Here is a 20,111-nt window from a genome sequence, read left to right as displayed (position 1 = left end):
AGCAAAAACCTGATGATGTTCCTAACTAAAAAGAACCACACCCTGAATAACAAAATGGCTGGTTTAAATAGGCAAAGGCAACCAATCCCAGCCCTTCAGATAAGGAGGAGGCCGAGGGGGATAAGAGGCTCCTACAGACCAATGTAATACCAACCTGCTATAAACGTGCGTCCAAACTGAAGGCACTTTTTTTAACACACGCACAATCACCTCTCCTGAGCGCTCGATGCAATAGGCAAATAAGCCACTGCTCTAAAAAGGGCGAGCTAGGGATAAATTGTGCGTCCCTAGCGCGTCCATGGTATCGCATACCCAGGAGATGTGGCTGTGCGCAGGTTAGGAAAATGGACGCTCATAAATTGAGCATCTCTTTTCCTAACCTGACTGCTTTAAAGACCTTTTTTTTTTTTGTATTTTGTTTTGCTGCTTTTGTGTTCCTCCTGCTTAGTATCGTGACAATATTAAGTTGGAGGAACCACAGAAAAGTAGTATTATTTTCTGCTTCTCTGTGCATGGCTTGGGGCACCTCAAAACTTAATGCCAGCTCCGTGGCTGGCCTTAATTTTTTAGCATAAAAACGTGCATGTCCAGTGTACAGTAACTTTTTAATTGGGGGGACTAGCTAATAGCCTCATCAACATGCATTTACATGTGATGAGAGGTATTAGCTACTCACTGGTTTGGATGCGCATTTTGGATGTGCTAATCCCAGTATTGCATAGGGCATAAGTCGAGCACGTCGAAAACATGTGTCCAATTGCAAGCTCAGCGGTGCACTGAACTTAGCGCCTGATATTGCATTGGCCTGATAGTGTTGAATTATCTCAACTGGGACCTAGGGACATCTAGTGGCAGATGGGAGGGTCTGGTCACACTTATGCCTGCCCCAGGGATAATGAACTCTGCTGATAGCACTAGAACTGTCAAAGTTACGAGTACCCGAGAACCACTGCCGGCAATTTTTTTGCCACTATATTTTAGGCTCCATAATAGAAAGAAAACATATGTTTTTGGTGCACAAATTGATGCTCTGTAATAAGTACAGACAAGAATTCTGCATTTTGTCTAGATATTTCAAAGTTTTGGTGGTACAGTCTGTGACAATAGTAGTTTCTTTACTGCAAAAATGTTGCTAGCAGTAATTGTGTTGTGGGTTTAAAAGTTGCTTGATTTTGATTTCTATTATTACTACCCTTAATATAAGGCTTTGGGGTAACCTGCACAGAGTGGCAGTTACTACCCTCAACAGAATCATGGGGGTAACCTGCAAGGAGCGGCAATTACTACCATGAGAAGCTTGCTGGGCAGACTGGATGGCCCATTTGGTCTTTTTCTGCCGTCATTACTATGTTAGCAACATATGACTTACAATAAAGGAAATTATTGTAGGACTTTGGTTTGTTGAAAGGAAATGTTTTAAATTTAACAGAAAATTAGATGAAATGACCTACAAAAGTTTAAACATTTACTGTGAATATATATATATAGTAAAATCTAAAAAATGTACTAAAAAATTACACCCTAGAACCGCTGTTGGCAGCTATGTTTTCCATTTTTATATCTTATTTTTAAGACTCTATCAGTGAAAGAAAAACAAATTTTTATGGTGAATGAATTGATGCTCTGTAGACACAACTGTAAGAGTGCAGACGGAAGTCAAAGCACCTCGAAAGATGAATCAGGACGAGCGGAAAGAAATGAAATGCAGCAGCACAAAAATGTGCTTCTTGGTGGTTCTAGAGAGTACACACGTGGAGCAAGAACTGAAAGGGCTAGGGGAGGTAAAATTTTCAGATATCAAAAGTCATCATAAATGATGAAAAGTCACAGAATTTCAACTCACTGCGATCGTGTATATGGATGCTGCAAGCTGTTAAAATTTGCAGCGGCAAAAGAAAATTGGCTAGTGATAAGCCAACAGAGGCTGCCCAGTAGTGGCAGCTGTTTTTGTTCCCTCTCCAAAACCTAGCACATCAGAATGTTTTTTTATAAACACTATTATTTCTAGGTATAACTTCAGTATTTGTGCAGTAGTTCCGAAAATCAAAAGCTATGTTTTTATATGCAGATTTACATACTGAACATACTGACAGACAGAAGAGGATGATGAACATTTTTACACAAACTCATTGGATAATTCAGACATCAAAACAAAAAATTGTATTTGAAGGCCTGGCGAAAGTTTTAAAAATGCTTATCTGGCCCAAATGGTTATATATCTTGCAAACTGTTCCCCTGCTACCTCAGAAGAGAGACATTAAGTTATTTTATGCAATGCTTTCTCGTTTTGTTTGGCGTGGGAAACGGGCCAGGATTTCTATCACCTCTCTGGTGGGCCCTTGGCGCTAGGGTGGGCTGGAGGTTCCTGACCTAGAGGAGTATAATATGGCCTGTTTATTGAGACGTGAAAGATTGGCTATTTAATTCCTTGCACTTCACACCTTTGAACCTGGAGAAGGAATTGATCAAGCCCTTGCATCCCTTTTATGTGCATACCTGGGAACTTTTCACTTCCAGTCACCCTGAGATTACTATGGATTAGCGGGGGGGCAACTGCATAGTGGGACCGGATGCTCAAAAATTTGCTCTCATAAACACTCTTACATGTTCACACTTATTTTCACTGCTCATTCTCTCACATTCTCACATGTCCATTTACACCTTTACTTCTGCCATTCTCCCACCAACACACACTTACTCACGTCTCTCCCTCTTTCATACACACGTTCACTTACTTTCACACCCATGCTCACTTGCACTCATCTCTCTCTTACTCACCTACATACACTCTCAGATCTCCTCTTCCTACACAAATACACACTCACTCACTCTCACAGACATGCTCATTCATTCTCTCTACCCCCCTTTCAAAACACACTAGCAAGTAGCAACAGCAGACTCTTTGGGCGGAAGTGGATGCTGCCTGTTTCTTATTCCTCGTTTGAGGCTGTGCAAGAGCAGGTGGTGTCACGAGGAAGTGAAGTTAAGAGTTTAAAAAGTCCGGAGATGGTAGAAATCACTGTCGAGTTCCTCCTTTTTTAGCCACGCAAGACCAATGACACTCCTTTCTTCTTTCCGGGTGTTGTGTTTGTGGCATTGTGGACCCTTGGTCGCTGTGGAGATGGCTCCTCCCACAGGGAGGGACCCAATAGGGAACCACAACAATAGGCTAAACGCAGATAGCAGACACAGAGTGAATGGAAGGCTTTATTGTACTGCTGTAGATAGATGGTATGAAGCAGGAAGGTAAGGCACTGAAGTCCGCAAGGTGCCAATACATTCAACAGTCTCAGTTGTAGAACCTCACCCAGATGTAAGATAGGTGGGAGCCCACAGTGCGGGTAACGCCGAGCCTGGTGGATGGAGTTGGAGCACCGGATCGTAGAGGTACTCACAGTAGCATAGTGTAGCATCTTCCTGGTAAAGATGATGATGGGACCAAAGGTCCAAGGTGCAGGATACACAGACTGATAGGCCCTCAAGAAGCGAGTACTTGGTAGTCCTGAGATCCTGAAAAAGAAGAGAGAGAGAGAGACCCCCTAGGAGCGGTTGTCTAGTTAGTAGAAACCCCGAAGGGAGGTTGGAAGTGAGAGACCCCCGAGGAGCGGGTGTCTAGAGCTTCGTGAGGAGCGAGGCCCGGAGGTAGAGAGGCATCTAAGCGTGCAGCTTAGAGCGGTCAGAGTAGCTAAACCGAAGTCCTTGCTAACTCAAAGGTGGTAGCGAAGTGGAGGCTTTAAATACCCAGAGGTATTGAGGTCATGCGGTGGGGACGCCCCCGAGGATCCCGCCATGACGTATATTTGAGCGTAGGCAACGTGTGTGCAGACGCCCCAGGAGGCCCTGGGTCTGAGCATGATGGATTGGAACGCCCATGCTGAGCTGGAGACGCCGAGGCCCTCAGCATTCGGCACCGGAGGCAACCATCTTGCCCAAGGAGGAGGAAAAGGGAAGAAAAGAGGTAAGGCAGAGCGGTTGCAGCCGTCTGCGACCGACAGACGCAACACCAGGTCCAAGCACATTGGTTTTGCTGCAGCACCCGGAGATTTCTGGTATTGGCCCGGAGACCCGCTAATTCTTTTAGAATTCTGGAGTCTCCGGGCCAAATCCGGAGAGTTCCCAGGTATGCTTATGTGCTTCAAGCTTGGACAGCCCATTTTACCTGCGTCTATTCGTAGCAACTTTACTTTAGTTTCATTGTGAAAGGCAAGGGCATTTCTCTGCTCTAAATTAGGCCAAAATCTGCAGGAATCAGTGTTCTTACCTATTGGGGTAATTTAGATTTTCTTCCAGGTCTACAGGCCTCATTTTTCTCACAATGGGAGGTGCAGGGCATGGTCTCCTTAATGCAAGTGGTGGACTCAGGGGGTGACATATTGTCCTTTCAAGATTTATCCACATGGTTTGCCTTTTCTCCTAAGTCTTTTTTTGCTCATCTTCAATTGTGCAGAAATCTCATCTTTGCGATGTTTTTGTGGATAAGATTGAGGAGTTTTTTTCAAGTTGATAGGCGTGGTCGGATGGGGATCTCTCACATTTGTAAGTCCTTTCCTAGTTTAAAACCTGTAGTTTCTTATGCGGAGGTACATGCCAAATAGAAGGCAGAAGTTTGACTCTTGCTGATTTCTCTCTCCTCCATGCCATCAAGCATATACCTGCATTGACGGAGGATGCAACCTTATGGCAGATGCAATATAAATTTTTAAGTTGGGCATATTTACCTCCCACCTGGCTGCATAGAGAGAGTTATTTAAGTTCCGAGCTGTGTAATAAGTGCCAGTCAGACAGGGGAAACCTAGGACACTGCTTCTGGGGCTATACTGCCATTCAAATATTTTGGGGTAAGGTTCACAGGTATCTATCTCTTTTGGTGGGTCAATGTGTGGCTTTTACTCCTAAAGGTGTTCTTTTTGATGTGACCTCTTCTTTTCAGATTCAGGGAAGGGATAAGTGTCTGTTGATTCAGAAGGCATATCCAATTGCAACGTGGACCATTCTTCTGCTGTGGTGTGAACAGAACCCTCCACGTTTTTGGCTTTGGAGAATTAAATTGCATGCCTATTTGCAAATGGCAAATCAAACTACCACCTGTTCGTTTAAAAGTAAGTGTAAGTTCATCAATATTTGGCATCCTTATTTGCAAAGATTATCCCCTAGGACTAGAAGTGAGCTAATTAATTACCCCTGACTGTGTATATTTTAACTGAAAAGAATCATTTTCTGCCTTTTTGTATCTTGGTTTTCATGGGTTCACTTCAGAGAATGGGATGGGAGGGGAACGGGGGTGGTTGGTTGTTGGGGGTGGGGGGTTCTGTATAGAAAACATTTATCTTCCAGCATATGACTGTCTGTTACAGTTTGCTTGACATGCTCCAGAGGCAGTATGTCAAATGTTTGTGCTATTTTTCCTTTTAATAAACAGATCTACATAAAAGGTAAAAAAAACCTTGTATGTTATCAACATAAATGGCATAATATATGCCAAAAGAGGTCAAAATCTTACCCAGTGGCTGAGGATAAATACTGAAAGGACAGAATCCTGAGGCACTCTGGAATATGACATTGTCCAAGATGAACACTTATCACCAACACACAGCACACTTGCTGCTTCCTGCCCAATAAAAAAAGATATAAATCAAGTTAAAATCATATTACCAGTGCCAAATGACTGCAGCTACTTAATCAATGTCTCAATACATTGCTCATAATGACTCCAAAAGCCTTTTCCTGGGTGGTAATTGAATTCCTACTACGGAACCCAGCATTCTGTCTCTAAGGTTAGGATTTTCATCCCTCTGTTCATCACTTTGCACTTGGCCACATTCAGTTTCATCGGCCATTTAGATGCCCAATACCTCATCAGTCTCACGGGCTCATTTTGTTTCTCATAATCTGCTTGTGTTTCACTTACTTTGAATACTTTTGTGTCATCTACAAATCTGGTCACTTCACTTGTTGCTTTCTTTTCCAAATCATTTATGAATATATTAAATAGCATTGGTCCCAGTACTGATGCCTGGGATATTTCACTATTTACCTTTCTTCACTGGGAAAACTGATCTTTTGGTTCTTCTCTCTCTTTTCTGTCTTTTAACTGGTAACCAATCCACAATAGGACTTTGCCTCATATCCCATTATTTTTAAATGTCCCGAGGAGTCTCTCATGAGGGACCATGTCATAGCTGTCTGAAAATTCAGATACACTATATAAACCAGCTCACTCTTAACTATATATTTATTAATACCATCAAGAAAATCTGGTAGACTGGTAAGGCAAGACTTCCCTTTGCTAAATCCATTTTGCTCTTCCCTATTAGGCCATGTGTATTTTATTTCTATTTTTATGAAGAGCTTCTGCCTGGCACCGATATTGGGCTCACTGGTCTATACTTTCCCAGATCACCCCTAGAATGCTTTTAAAAAAAAAACTGGTTTTGCTTTAGCTACCCTCTAAGTAGAGTGGTTGTTTTTAATGATACATTACAGAATACTAGTAACAGGCCTGCAATTTCATATTTCTTTCAGAACTCTGGGGGTTAATAACATCTGATCCTGGTGATTTGTTACTCTTTAGTTTTTCAATTTGTTATGTTACACAGTGATTTGCTTCTATTCCTCTGAATCAAGGTGTCAAAGAATGTTTCTGCTATGGATATGTCCCTAACATCCTCCTCAGTAAAGAACGAAGTAAAATATTCATTTAAATTTTCTACTATGATCTTTCATCCCTTGGTCATTTAGTGGTCCAATTGACTCCATCACAGTTTTCTTGCTTTAAATGTACTTGATAAAGGTTTTGTTATTAGCTTTTGCCTCTATGACAGGCTTCTTTTCAAATTTTCTCTTAGGCTGTCTTATTAAAGTTTTAAATCTTACTTGCCAGTGATTATGCGCTTTCCTAGTTTCCTCATTTGGATCTGCTTTTCATTTTCTAAAACATGCCCTTTTGGCTTTAACTGCCTATTTCACTTCACCATTAACTATGCTGACAGTTGTTTAGCTTTCTTTTGATCTTTTTTAATATGTGGAATGCATATTATCTGGGCTTCCAATATTGTATTTTTAAACAACCTCCATGCCTCATGTAAACTTTTAAATTTTAGCCACTCCTTTTAGTTTTTTCTAATTTCCTCATTTTATCATACTCTTCCTTTTTAAAGTTAAATGCTTCTGCAGTAATTTTACTTAATGTCCTTTCTCCAATGATTATATCTGGCCCAGAGAAGTATGAAACTGCCCCCGGATGGGAGCGATAAAAAATTGAGAAGGTCTAGTACAGCTTGTAGCCTGAAAGCAAGGTTCAATGGCAGTGTATGTCAAGCAGATGGTGTAGTGGAATCAGACCCGAAGGCTAAACAGGGTGAACTGGTGTCTTTAGCTGAAAGAGGCTCTCACCCACCGAGTACCCTCTGTGTCATCCCTCTGACTGCTATTTCTTCTTTTCCCCACCCCTCAAATACCAGAAAATGGAACTCACTCCATAGTTTATTCTAAACTAGCAAACTTTTATTCTTCTGGTAGAACCAGTAGTCAGAGAATAAAACAGAGTAGAATGGATTAACTGATTAAATCAGGGCCATAGATTTACTCAGCTAATCTGAAGTAGTTACAAAAGAGACAGAAAAAAGTACAGGTATAAATGCTTTCAAAATTATATGTAGTTGTTCCCTTATAAAAAGTAGAACCTATTCACATTTACAACATCTTCTATCCCCTCCTTTATCCAACAGTTCACTTAACTATCAGTGAGATACAATTTTCATATCCCCATCATTTGTTGCTATCCAATAGTGTCCCTTCTCTGTGAGAGACCATGGATATCAGAATCTTGCATCCATATATACATCTTCAAATATTTCAGTACTCAATACTTGTTACACAGTATCTCTTCTCCAAGGATCAAGAATCTCTTTCTCTCAGTTCTCATCCAGGCAATAGTCATGAGCTTCCCCAGTGTCCAGGCTCTCACCCTCCAGAGTTTCTTCTCTCTAGCTCTCTTCTTAGCCCTAGGGCTTCTCCCCAGAGCCCCACTTTCACCTTCAGGAGTCAAGTTGGGTCTCTGGTTGTCTCTCCTTTAGAAAACACAGCACTCCTTGGTTGATTTCTCATGTAGAGAACTTTCCCTTTAAGGGTAAAGCCCCTGCAGACCCTCTGATTTTAGAGACAGCCTAGGCTGAACCCTTCTTTCCAGATGGGTTCCCTCCAATGACTCCTAATCTATGATGGCATCTTCCCTAAATCCTTGCCAAAAGCCTAACCATCATTTTTATAATAAGTGACTACACTCCCTCTACAGAATCTAGTTTCTCAACCTTTCTAAAGGACCACATATTTTTTCTGTAGTGGTGTCATACTCTAGATAAGCATCCCGAACAGTCTCCCCCCCCCCCCCCCACCCTTGAATGATTGCAGGATCTCTTTAGCAATGGAGAAGTCTCCCTGAAGGGAGACCCATCATAGATAGATCCAGGAGTCATCAGCATAAAAATGGTGCTGAAAACTGTGGAATGAATGAGTTTGGAGTACCAAAGGAAGAAGTATAGGGTGAAAAGAGTATAGGGCCCAGGACAAATCCTTGAGCACACTGACTGATAGTTCTTCCTCCACCACTATTCCACTATCAGAGAATACACTAAAAATACAATTGGAGATGTAAAAAGAAACTCAGCACAGATTAGAGTACTGTAATTCAATGAAGTACAGTGTGTCAAGAAGAAGATGGTGATTAACAATGCCAAAAGTAGTGGATAGATCAAGAAGGATAGATATCAAATGAAGAGCATTGGCTTAAAGCCTTTACTATGATGACTGTATTGCATGGGAGGTAAATAAAAATGGAAACATGAAGGATCATGTTACTTTAACTCCAGTACAAAGCAGTAGCAATTGAACTGAAAGCCTAAAAGAGCAGAAGAAAATTACTGGATCCCTTCCAATAAAATTTTGCCTTTTAAAAAGTATACAATTTTCATGCTAAGGCAACAAGACATAAAAAATAATTCTCAACATTTTCCGGTAGGCCTGAGTATTCCAGAGAATGAACTGTCTTATCACCTGATGGGTAGGGTTAACAAGGTAAGGTAGTTGATTAAGGCCATTAAGAAACAGCCCCACTTTCACAGGTAGAGAAATATCAATGCTACATGGTCAGTAGATTCACTGGAGTCTTACCCAACTCCCTTACCTAGTTAATTGCAAATACCAGTAGGAACCTTCCCTACTAATCTGCATAGAATATATTTTATGGCACCTTCATATATAAATATGGATGTGTGAGCCCCCCTTGTCGCTCCAGGAATCAAAGACAGAAAAAATTATGACTATAATACATCTTTCTTTTCTAAAGACCCTGTTCAGTAAAGTTCACACCATCTTGTCCCTATGTAAAAAGAATCCTGAACAAAATAGATCGATTTCAGGTTTGTTCTTGAGGCAATTTCAACTCAAAAGCACAGTAAACCAGTTAAGTCAAGAATGTCAGGGGCAAGTTTGATCTTGCTCTTTGTATACAATTAAAACAAACTATAGAGCTCATATATGTAGTATATTTTGAAGTTTTAGGGTAATCTCTGGAATGTTTTAACACTCTATGGATGTGATAAAGCATGCTGCTTATACTCCATAAAAATATTCATTCCTTACTCAGGGTTGAAAGAATGACAGTACAACCTTGAATCCAATATTCACCCTTTAGGTTAAGATGAGAGAAAAAGCGAATGGTTCCGTGGCAAAGTGCTGTGGAATAAGGGATCTTCATTTAAATCTCCCATTTGATGTTTGGTTTGACCTGAGTACATCACAGAGGTGGCTCAGGCCCGCGGAGGCAAGGAAGACATCTGTCATTACAGGGGCAGACCCTTACCCACCTAACAGGATGCACATGGCAGGAGGTGCCCCTCCAGCTCTGGCCCTGTCTGGGCATGGCAATCAAGTCAGGGGCATGAGTGGCAGAAATTATGGAGAGAAACAGGGGAAGAGATAAGAAAAAAAAAGGTTAGAAGTTTATTAGCAGGTTCATATGTTTTACATTTTGAACAGGTAGTAGAATTACAGTATGTAATATAATTCTGATTTTATTTTGAAATTCACTTCTTTCGCAATGTCTAATCAAGAAGACCGCCAGCCTTCTGTGTGTGCTATTTTTCTCCTCTTCCTGGGTTCCGATTTTGCATTTATAATGAAGTTGAACTGACAAAGCGTGAAAGTGGTCTAAAGAGGCAAGCAAAAGACAGCAAGCCCAGCTTTCCCAGTGTCAAGACTAATCAATATTCCTGAAACTCTGCTTCTCGCCTCCATTTGTGTGGGTTTTCTTTCCCCCGAATTTGATTCTAGTCCCCTCCCCTTGTCTTAAGTCTGGTAGTAACTTGCTGTATTGTGAAGCACAAGCACATTGTCAGTGTTCTCTCTCTCGTTCACCGCGGTTCTCAGCTTGTAGCTGGTGGGAAATTTACCTTCTCAGCATTCCCAGTTTGGCCAGGACATTGTGGAACTTGGAAAGGTCAGTTTAATTGATATATCTGTCTGGTTTGTCTTGGAAAAAAGTTTAGTATTCTAAGCAAAAATTCTGTGTGCTTCCAAGACATTGATATGAGGCTTAATCTCTGAATATCTAATGTTGTTCCCACTGCTAATCTTGCCAGGTAAAATGCCTGGCAGAACAAGGAAAAATGTATTTTTTAAGCTTGTTAAAATTACTAGTACTAATTATAGCTCTGGAAGAATAGAGAAAAAGGTGAATGCCCCCATAAGCAATAGTACTTTAAACCTTTAACTTTGCATAAGAGATCTCACAAGTTCTCAGCTAATAATTAGGATTTCTTCTGTGATAATTAATATTACTGTTTCTCTAGGTTCTAAGACAACACTTGAAAATGCTTCATTAAAAAAAGCTAATTAGAAAGTAGGTTCTGTCGTATTGCATCATATTATCATGATTAATTTTTATTTTGGAATGAAAACCAAAGTAGGTTTCAATGCTGACATTTTTAACACTTTACTAATGCATTTTAGAACATATGATTCATACTTTTGCCTTTGCTTTGAAAAATAGATGAGTGCTGCTTTGATGAAATACTTACAAAGTAAATTACTTGTTAAAGTCATGATAGAAATGAGTGAAATTGTGTTAAAAATAAATCCTAATTAGCTGACCTCATCTGAATGTTTTAATTTAAACAAAAACCTGCTCAGTACTAGAAAAAAAAAAAAAGCAGAAGCAGATCCTGAGAGTGCTCACTAGCTGAAGTGATATATTATTACTATCAACCTGAGCTTGAACAGACAAATTTTGGTAGATTAGAAAATGTTTAAAAACTCCTAAATGTAGAAAACTTGAGACCCTTATTAAGGAGCTTAAATTGCTAAATGTATTCAAATATTATGAAGTAGTTCAAAGTGTTTAAATGAATTAAATTAGCTATATTTTGTCATTACTTATGATTATTGGCTATCTTTTTCTGAATGTGGTGCAATGTGGTCTAAATGTTATGATTTTAATGGTCTCCAAAGTGTTCAGAGAAGGAGAGAGAGAAAAGACAGAGAAGATAGATGGATTACAACTGATGCCATTTGTTGTAAATTCAATACTTTTATTGTATAAAGCAAATGTTTTTACTGCTAGCACTGTATGGCACATGCCCTAGCTGAAAAGCATTGCATACAAAATGCACGTTTTGTGATTAAGGACAGGTAACCCAGAACTGTGAAATATAGTTGATAAAAATATTTAATGTTCTACAGTAGACAGTTAATCCTTTCAAAATCAGCTTAATCTACTGTATTTACAAATTAGGAAAGCTGGTAAATCTTTAAATTTGGATAAATATTCCAAGCACACAGCACATCCAAATGCTGCAGTTCATTGTAGGTTGCAGGTAGAGTGTTAGCCTGAATATGATACATGATAAATGTTCAATTGACAAATCCTTCTTGGTGAGTAATACAACTTGGAATCTTTTATTTCTGGTGTTTTTAGCTGTGCTCTCTTCACTTAACACCTCAACAATTTCTGGGGGAGATTTTGCCCAGAGTTTATCTTTAAAGAAGGAGAAAAGCCTGTTTGAGAAGTTTAAATGACCAACAGCAGCAGAGAAGATCCAAGAGCAGGAAACAGGATGGAGCGCTTTCAGGAAGGAGTCCGGAAACGCACTCTCATGGCAAAGAAGAAGGTACAAAACATCACAAAGGAAGATGTGAAGAGTTTCCTTTTGCGGAATGGCTTTGTCCTCTTTACCATAACTGCTGTCATTGTTGGTGAGTGATTTCATTGATAACTATGTTCATTCACCTTTTTAATACAGAATGGTTTCCAGTCCAGAACAACATAAGGTAGATTCTAACAAGTAAGCCTTTGGGACACATCAAACAATATCAATTCTTTAAACCTGCTATGGTTTATGAAAAAGTGCAATTCAAGGACAGCTCAAAATGGGTATTTCCTCCACTATAGAATAGATCTGTTTGAAGATTTGTAAAACTGGTGCTGTTTTCTTGCTTAAGAAGCATCCAATGACAACATTTTATGCAGAAGACAAATGGGAGGAAACTCTCCTTTTGGTTTTCCCATATCACAATAGCAAAGCAATGCACAACAATACAGGGAATGAAAACCAGTTCAAAACAAACCAATCTAATTACCAAGGCAAGAAAACAAATCTTAGACTACTCAGTGATAGAAAGAGAACCAAATCTCTACATCGGAATGAGTGTTCGTGATTTTGCTCTATTACAGTAAAACAAGAAATTCCATGCAGAACTAAAGTATCCTACTTTCTAGAACACATCCTTGCATGTATGTGGATCCAAAATCAAAAAGAACCCCTGTCAGGATCCCCTTTATCCTCCCTAATATGACCTGAACACAAAAGTTATTAGGGAGGGTACATATGGACACACACACACACACACACACATACATACAAGCAGAGTGATCGCATAAGCCTTCTTCCCTTCAGATAGTATGCTAAAAAGTATCATTTATAGCATAATTTGTCATAAAACATTCACTGAAAAAGTTTTTACATTATGTTTTACTTCTTTTCTGCATAGCTCTGAGTTTACAAATTGCCACTCATTCTGTTCCACATTCCTGAAAGAGATTGTTTAAATCAAGACATTTCTCCATCATTTTCTTTAATATAATTTGCTTTTCAAGTTCCTGGATTTAAAATAAAATTAAAGTAGGAAAAGGACAAAAGGCTTATTTGTTTCAATATAAAAATCAAGTTTTTACCTTTTAATTATGATGATTTTCTCACATTTTGTTTCAGAATCTTTTCTCTTATTGCTTTGATCTCCACAATCTGATCCTTAAATGGCATCAAATTGGTGGTACTGGTAGGCAAAATGCATGGCACACTTAAGAAATGGAATTTGTACACTCAAGTTCAACTAAAAAAGTATTTCTTGGCGTGAACTGTAATTATAGGGGGTGACAAACCCTGTTTCCTCTGGGGTAATTTTCAAAGACTTGTGCGCATAAAAATCAGTGTACATGCAAGTAAGTAGTATCTATTCAAGTACATGCTATGCACAAACATGTTTGTGTTTTTGCTTTTGCATGCACATATGTGTGTGTAAAAAGGAGGCAGTGTAGATGGTGTTCCAGGATGGGGCCAACATTTACACACGTAAGTTGCTATTTTAAAAGATACACATGCAGGTAGATTAGCCACCTTACTTGTGTAATTTTGTACCTGCTAATTATCTTGCGTAAATGATATTAAATTAGTTTATTGTATACTATTAGCAGGGTGAGAGGTCTGGGTAAACAGAAGGGAGTTCAGGCTGAACAACCAGGAGGGTCTCAATGACCTGGAGAAGGACTGGGCAAACTGGTGGAATACTTGGTAAAACTGGTATTTTCACTTACAAAATATATTGACATATGCATGTAAATCCTACTTTATTTTTACGTACAAAATATACATGCATATATTTTTAAACTAGGTAGGAAAAGTATATGCACTTTCAATGCATTGCATTTATTTGCATGTAAACATAGATATGCATGTATGTTGTAGGGTAAAGATACATGTATTTTTATAACCTGCACATGGCATATGAGCAGGTTATAAAATGCTATGATAAAACTATGCATGGCTATATATACACTGCGCACAGTCCTTTTAAATCTAGCTTCCCTAAGCTGTGCGCATGTGTGGGCACACACATAGGTCATGAACTCCGTGCACATGGCAAAACAGTGCATACAAAAAAATCCTGATATTTGCATTATACTGGCTCATAGCGCCCACATTTTAACAGCTTATAAAAAGTTATACAAAAGAACATTTTTGAGCACGGAACCTTTCATAAATTACCCTGAGCCCCCACCAGTTCACCCAGACCTCCCACCCAAAAACTGCAGGCAAAAGACACATTTGATTTCACTTGTACACATCAAATAAGTGTAAAAGTAAATGAACAAATTTGCTAAAGTATTCACATTATAAAATAGCAACTACCCCTTGTACTTCTCTAGCCCCACCCTGGAATGCCCCTAAACCATCCTTTTATCGCCAGTAAAATCTACATGCAAAATCAAAAATACACATGTACTCTCAATGTTTATAAAATAGCATATTAAATATGTACATGTTACTTAAAAACAATTTTGAAACTTCACGCCACAGTGTATAGTATAGGGTTTCAACATCAATGCATGCAGTTTTACCATGAAATTCCCATAACCTAACTTTTCTATTTACAAACAAAACAACGTGTGTGTGAGAGAGTAAACTGAGGATTATTGCTGCAGCACAGTAAAATCTTTTGTGAGAGACAATAAGAAATAATTGACAAAAAGAAGTACTTTCGAGGACTGAGCTGATTAACATTGCTCCAATTTTAATCAGCTCAGCGGTCAGAGCAGCAAGATCAGATTTTGCTGGTTTCAGGATATAAAAGGCTGAACAAGCCGCCTGTGAGAGCAGCAGCATGGCAGGCTGTGGGAACACAGCTCACCTGAGACTTTGTGTCGCTGCAAGGTTGGAGCACAAGCCGAAACCTGAAACGCTTAGTGAAAAGGGCACAAGCTCTGCATACAAACCCTTTCGTCTTGATTCGATTTCAGTCTTTGACTGATCTACTGAGCTCCAACTTTAGAGTGCCTGCTGTGAAAATATGCTTTGTTTTCCAAAACAGCAGAGACGCCGTGATAAATATGCAAACTGAATTTAAAATAAATGAAATCCAGACTTCCTTTTCTTTGTCATTTACTAACAGAAGCCTTATCAGTTTCAAATCGAGTAGGTGGTTTGGGCCGCCCTATAAATTCAGACATGGTACAACGTTTCCTATGTGGTAACACACAGTTCTGGGGCCGTGTTTATATGATGCGAGGAAGTTGATGTTCAAAGGCATTTATCCACATAACGTCCGAGTTACCTGGTTAAATGCTGAGGTTTGATTATCCACGGCACTTATCCAGCTAAATTTTAGATGGATAACGGAGGGGCATTCCCGGGTTGTTTTGGGACAGAGTTGAGTTAGATGAATAACTGAATCCAGTATTTGAACTTAGCCAAATAAATTAGTTGGCTAACTGTAAATGTGGCCATGAGCAGGTAAAAGTTATCTGGGATGACAGAATTGAAAAAAAACCAGAAAGTTTGGGTACTGGCTCTTGCCCTCCTTTCCCCTCTGAGAGGTAGTAATGTTGGGGCTGGTGCAACACCCTGCAAGACCCTTGAGATTTCTTATAAACTCAGACTGAAAGGCTGGAGGAGGTGGCCCAGTCCCAGCCCCCCCTCCCCCCCCCTCAGCAATTTCAATTTACAGAAATGCATTAGCCCCCCCCCACCCCTCCTTCACAACCCAAGACCAACTCTCCTACCTCTTGCAGCTGTCCCTTAATGGTCCCAGCTACAAAGGCCATGGTACAGGCATATCCCTCCCAGCAGTATCATGCATTGCTTTAAAGGCCGGATTTTAATAGGGCCCATGCACACAAAAATCGGGCTTTGCCTGCGTGGCCGAGCCTTGCGCGCGCCATTCGCATTTTCAGAAGGGCCCAGCCATGAGTGTAAAGCCCGAAATACGCACAAGGGCCGGGCCTTGAAAAAGGGGGCGGGCCAGGGAGCATGGTCTGGGCAGGAGAGGGGTGGGGCGGAGCAGGATGGAGGCTGGTTGGGACAGCAGCCATTAGCCGCTGTCCCGGGGAAACACGCACCGGCAGCCGGCTGGCACGTGCAAACTAATTCTGCTCCAGGGGAGCAGTAAGTAATAAAACAAAAAAAATCGTTAAGTTCAAATGAAGGGTTTAGGGAGTTGGGAGGAGAAGGGAAGAAGGAGGGAGTTTAGGCAGAGGGGTAGGGATGTTCCCTCCCAGTCCGCTCCTTAATTGGAGCAGACTGGGAGGGACTGGGGGAGGCCCGATTGCGTCACCACGCGTGATTTACTAAAATTCACTCACCTGCGCGTGCCGCCCGCACATGCATGCGCAGCTTTTAAAATCCAGCGTGCATGTGCACACGGCCCACAGATTTAATAACATTCACACGCCGGCGTGCGCATGTTATAAAATCGGCATGTGCCGAGAACCGCGCATACATGGACGCGCATGTTCCTTTTAAAATCTACCCCTAAGTGGATTACTTATACAGCAACACTGGCATTACTATCAAGGCTGCACATAAACCCTAAGAGAGGTTACAAATATTTATTAACAACAATTTTTTCACCAAATCACATTAAAAGTGTGTCTTAAAACTCACCCACTCATTCACACTATTAAAACTGAACACAACAGTGGTAGTACAATCTCAAAATCATTTTCAAAACACAGCACAAAACATATGTGTAAGTACCCTGTGGCTTATAACGCCACTTACAAAATTTTGTGTTTAGCTATCTATCAAAACAATATTACCTCTCTTACAGTTTAAGAGCAGTTTACACTACTGTTGAGAGGGTGGTAAACATCACCCAACGTGTGTACATTACTATCAAGGCAACATATGATGCCTCAGTGACTGGAGCTATTTAGGGGCCGCCACAAGAAGTAGGACGGTTGCGGATGGTTTGAAGGGGAGGAGAGGACTCTGGTAAATTTCCAATAAAACTGGAATCACCAAAGGGGAAGCAGGGCTGTCTCCTTGGGTTTTTTGGCCCACCAAGTTTTAAAAGATATTGGGGGACTTAAGGGGACGAGAGTACAGGCCTGCAGGCCCCATAATTAATACCTCTTGGTGCAGAGGAGAACACTGCTGCCAATCAGAACTTGCCTTTTTCCCCAATGCCATCAGCAGCTATAACGCTTTAATCCTTTAAATATAGCCACATAAAACTAAAGTTATCAAGATACATGTGCGCGGATAACTTTAACCCTAACTGGGGATATTCAAATTCAGCCTGTTAGGGTTAAGATATCTGGCTAAAGGTAGCTGGATAACTTTATTCTGAGATATTTAAAAGGCTGTTTATGCCACTGAATATCCCTGATAACTTATCCAGCTAACTTTAACTGGATAATTTATACATTTTCTGGATTTCTGAAAATTGATCTCTCATTAGGGAAGCCTATGGAAATATTAATATCAATAACTCCAAATTCATATTCTTTTTGGTTTAATACATAACGCTTTAGGTGTTAGTTAAAATACTTTTAGTTAACTCTTTAAAAGTGTTACATAAGTCTAAGAAGTAAGATGGGAGAGTTAGAGTGTATAGCAGCAAATGATGAGATTGACATAATTGGCATCACAGAGACTTGATGGAAGGAGGATAATCAATGGGACAGTGCTATATCAGGGTACAAATTATATCGCAATGATAGGGAGTATCAGCTTGGTGGAGGTGTGGCTCTTTATGTCCAGGAGGGTATAGAGTCCAACAGGATAAAGATCATACAAGAGACTAAATGCTCAGAATCTATATGGGTAGAAATCCCATGTGTGTTGGGTAAGAGTATAGTGATTGGAGTATACTACCGTCCACCTGGACAAAATGATCAGACAGATGATGAAATGCTAAGAGAAATCAGGGAAGCTAACCAATTTGGCAGTGCAATAATAATGGGAGATTTCAATTACCAAATAACCAAAAATGTGGAACCCAATTTTTCAATATAAATAATAGCCTATGAAGGTGTCAGCAAGCCTTGACGTTATATGTCTCTTTTAAATAGACACTAACCGGTCTTATCAATCATCCACCTTCATCATTTTTTTAATGCAACAAATTAATTTTTCTTGTTTCTTTTTTCTTTTTGTTAAAAAAGTCCTCCATTATAAACAACAATGACTCTTTCCAACTCTTTCAATTAGTACCATTGCCCAACACTGGCCAGTGTTTCGCTGGGTAAGCTTCCTCAGGGGCATGTAGAATCAATACTAACGAGAGTCATATATCTGAAAGATTTAGGTAAAGTTGCACATTTCAATTACCCCAATATTGACTAGGTAAATGTAACATCAGGACTTGCTAGAGACATAAAGTTCCTGGATGTAATAAATGATTGCTTCATGGAGCAATTGGTTCAGGAACCAACAAGAGAAGGAACTATTTTAGATTTAATTCTTAGTGGAATGCAAGATTTGGTGAGAGAGGTAACGGTGGTGGGGCCACTTGGCAACAGTGATCATAACATGATCAAATTTAAACTAATAACTGGAAGGGGGGCAATAAGTAAATCTGAAGCTCTAACAATAAACTTTCAAAAGGGAAACTTTGATAAAATGAGGAAAATAGAAAAAAACGGAAAGGTGCAGCTGCAAAGGTTAAGTGTTCAAAAGGCATGGACATTGTTTAAAAATACAATCCTAGAGGTGTAGTCCATATGTATTACACACATTAAGAAAGGTGGGAGGAAGGCAAAATGATTACCAGCATGGTTAAAAGGTGAGGTGAAAGAGGCTATTTTAGCCAAAAAAAATCTTTGAAAAATTGGAAAAAGGATCCATTAGAAGAAAATAAGAAAACGCATAAACATTGTCAAGTTAAGTGTAAAACATTGATAAGATAGGTGAAGAGAGAATTTGAAATGAAGTTGGTTGTAGAGGCAAAAACTCATAATAAAATCTTTTTAAAAAATTTCCGGAGCAAGAAACCTGTGAGGGAGTCGGTTAGACCATTAGATGACTGAGGGGTTAAAGGGGCTCTTAGAGAAGATAAGGCCATTTCAGAAACACTAAATTAATTTTTTGCTTCTGTGTTTACTGATAAGGATGTTGGGGAGATACCAGTTCTGAAGTTGATTTTCAAGGGTAATGAGTCAGATGAACTGAACAAAATCACTGTGAACCTGGAAGATGTAGTAGGCCAGATTGGCAAACTAAAGAGTAGAAAATCACTTAGACCGGATGGTATGCATCCTAGGGTAATGAAGGAACTAAAAAATGAAATTTCAAATCTATTAGTTAAAATTTGTAACCTATCATTAAAATCATCCATTGTACTTGAAGACTGGAGGGTGGCCAATGTAACCCTAATATTTAAAAAAGGCTCCGGGGGCAATCCGGGTAACTATAGACCAGTGAGCCTGAATTCAGTGCCGGGAAAAATAGTGGAAACTATTCTCAAGGTCAAAATCGTAGAGCATATAGAAAGATATGGTTTAATGGAACACTGTTAACATGGATTTACCCAAGGGAAGTCTCGCCTAACATGTGGATAAAGGTGAACTGGTAGATGTAATGTATTTGGATTTTCAGAAGGCGTTTGACAAAGTCCCTCATGAGAGGCTTCTAAGAAAACGAAAAAGTCATGGGATAGGAGACGATGTGAATTTGAATCGGTTATTTACACTTTCGAATAATAGAAGGACTAGGGGGCATTCCATGAAGTTAGCAAGTAGCACATTTAAGACTAATCGGAGAAAATTCTTTTTCACTCAACGCACATTAAAGCTCTGGAATTTGTTGCCAGAGGATGTGGTTAGTGCAGTTAGTGTAGTTGGGTTCAAAAAAGATTTGGATAAGTTCTTGGAGGAGAAGTCCATTAACGGCTATTAATCAAGTTTACTTAGGGAATAGCCACTGCTATTTATTGCATCAGTAGCATGGGATATTCTTAGTGTTTGAATACTTACCAGGTACTTGTGGCCTGGTTTGGCCTCTGTTGGAAACAGGATGCTGGGCTTGATGCACCCTTGGTCTGACCCAGCATGGCAATTT

The 20,111-nt window shown here is 39.9% G+C and overlaps 1 protein-coding gene across 4 annotated transcripts in view; it reads left to right on the top strand.

Annotated features, from left to right (window-relative positions):
- Positions 1-12,019: 12,019 nt before the first annotated feature.
- Positions 12,020-20,111, top strand: part of SLC1A3 (solute carrier family 1 member 3) — a 326,416-nt gene continuing 318,324 nt past the window's right edge. For all 4 annotated transcript variants that reach the window (XM_029578718.1, XM_029578735.1, XM_029578727.1 and 1 more), the window contains exon 1: positions 12,020-12,249. In XM_029578718.1, coding sequence (XP_029434578.1) covers positions 12,069-12,249 — 181 coding nt within the window. In that variant the 5' untranslated portion in view covers positions 12,020-12,068. The remainder of the gene's footprint in view (positions 12,250-20,111) is intronic.

Source organism: Rhinatrema bivittatum, chromosome 1 (genome assembly GCF_901001135.1).
Source record: "Rhinatrema bivittatum chromosome 1, aRhiBiv1.1, whole genome shotgun sequence".
Classification (NCBI taxonomy): Eukaryota; Metazoa; Chordata; class Amphibia; order Gymnophiona; family Rhinatrematidae; genus Rhinatrema; species Rhinatrema bivittatum.
This window is presented reverse-complemented; position numbering and strand designations above follow the sequence as displayed.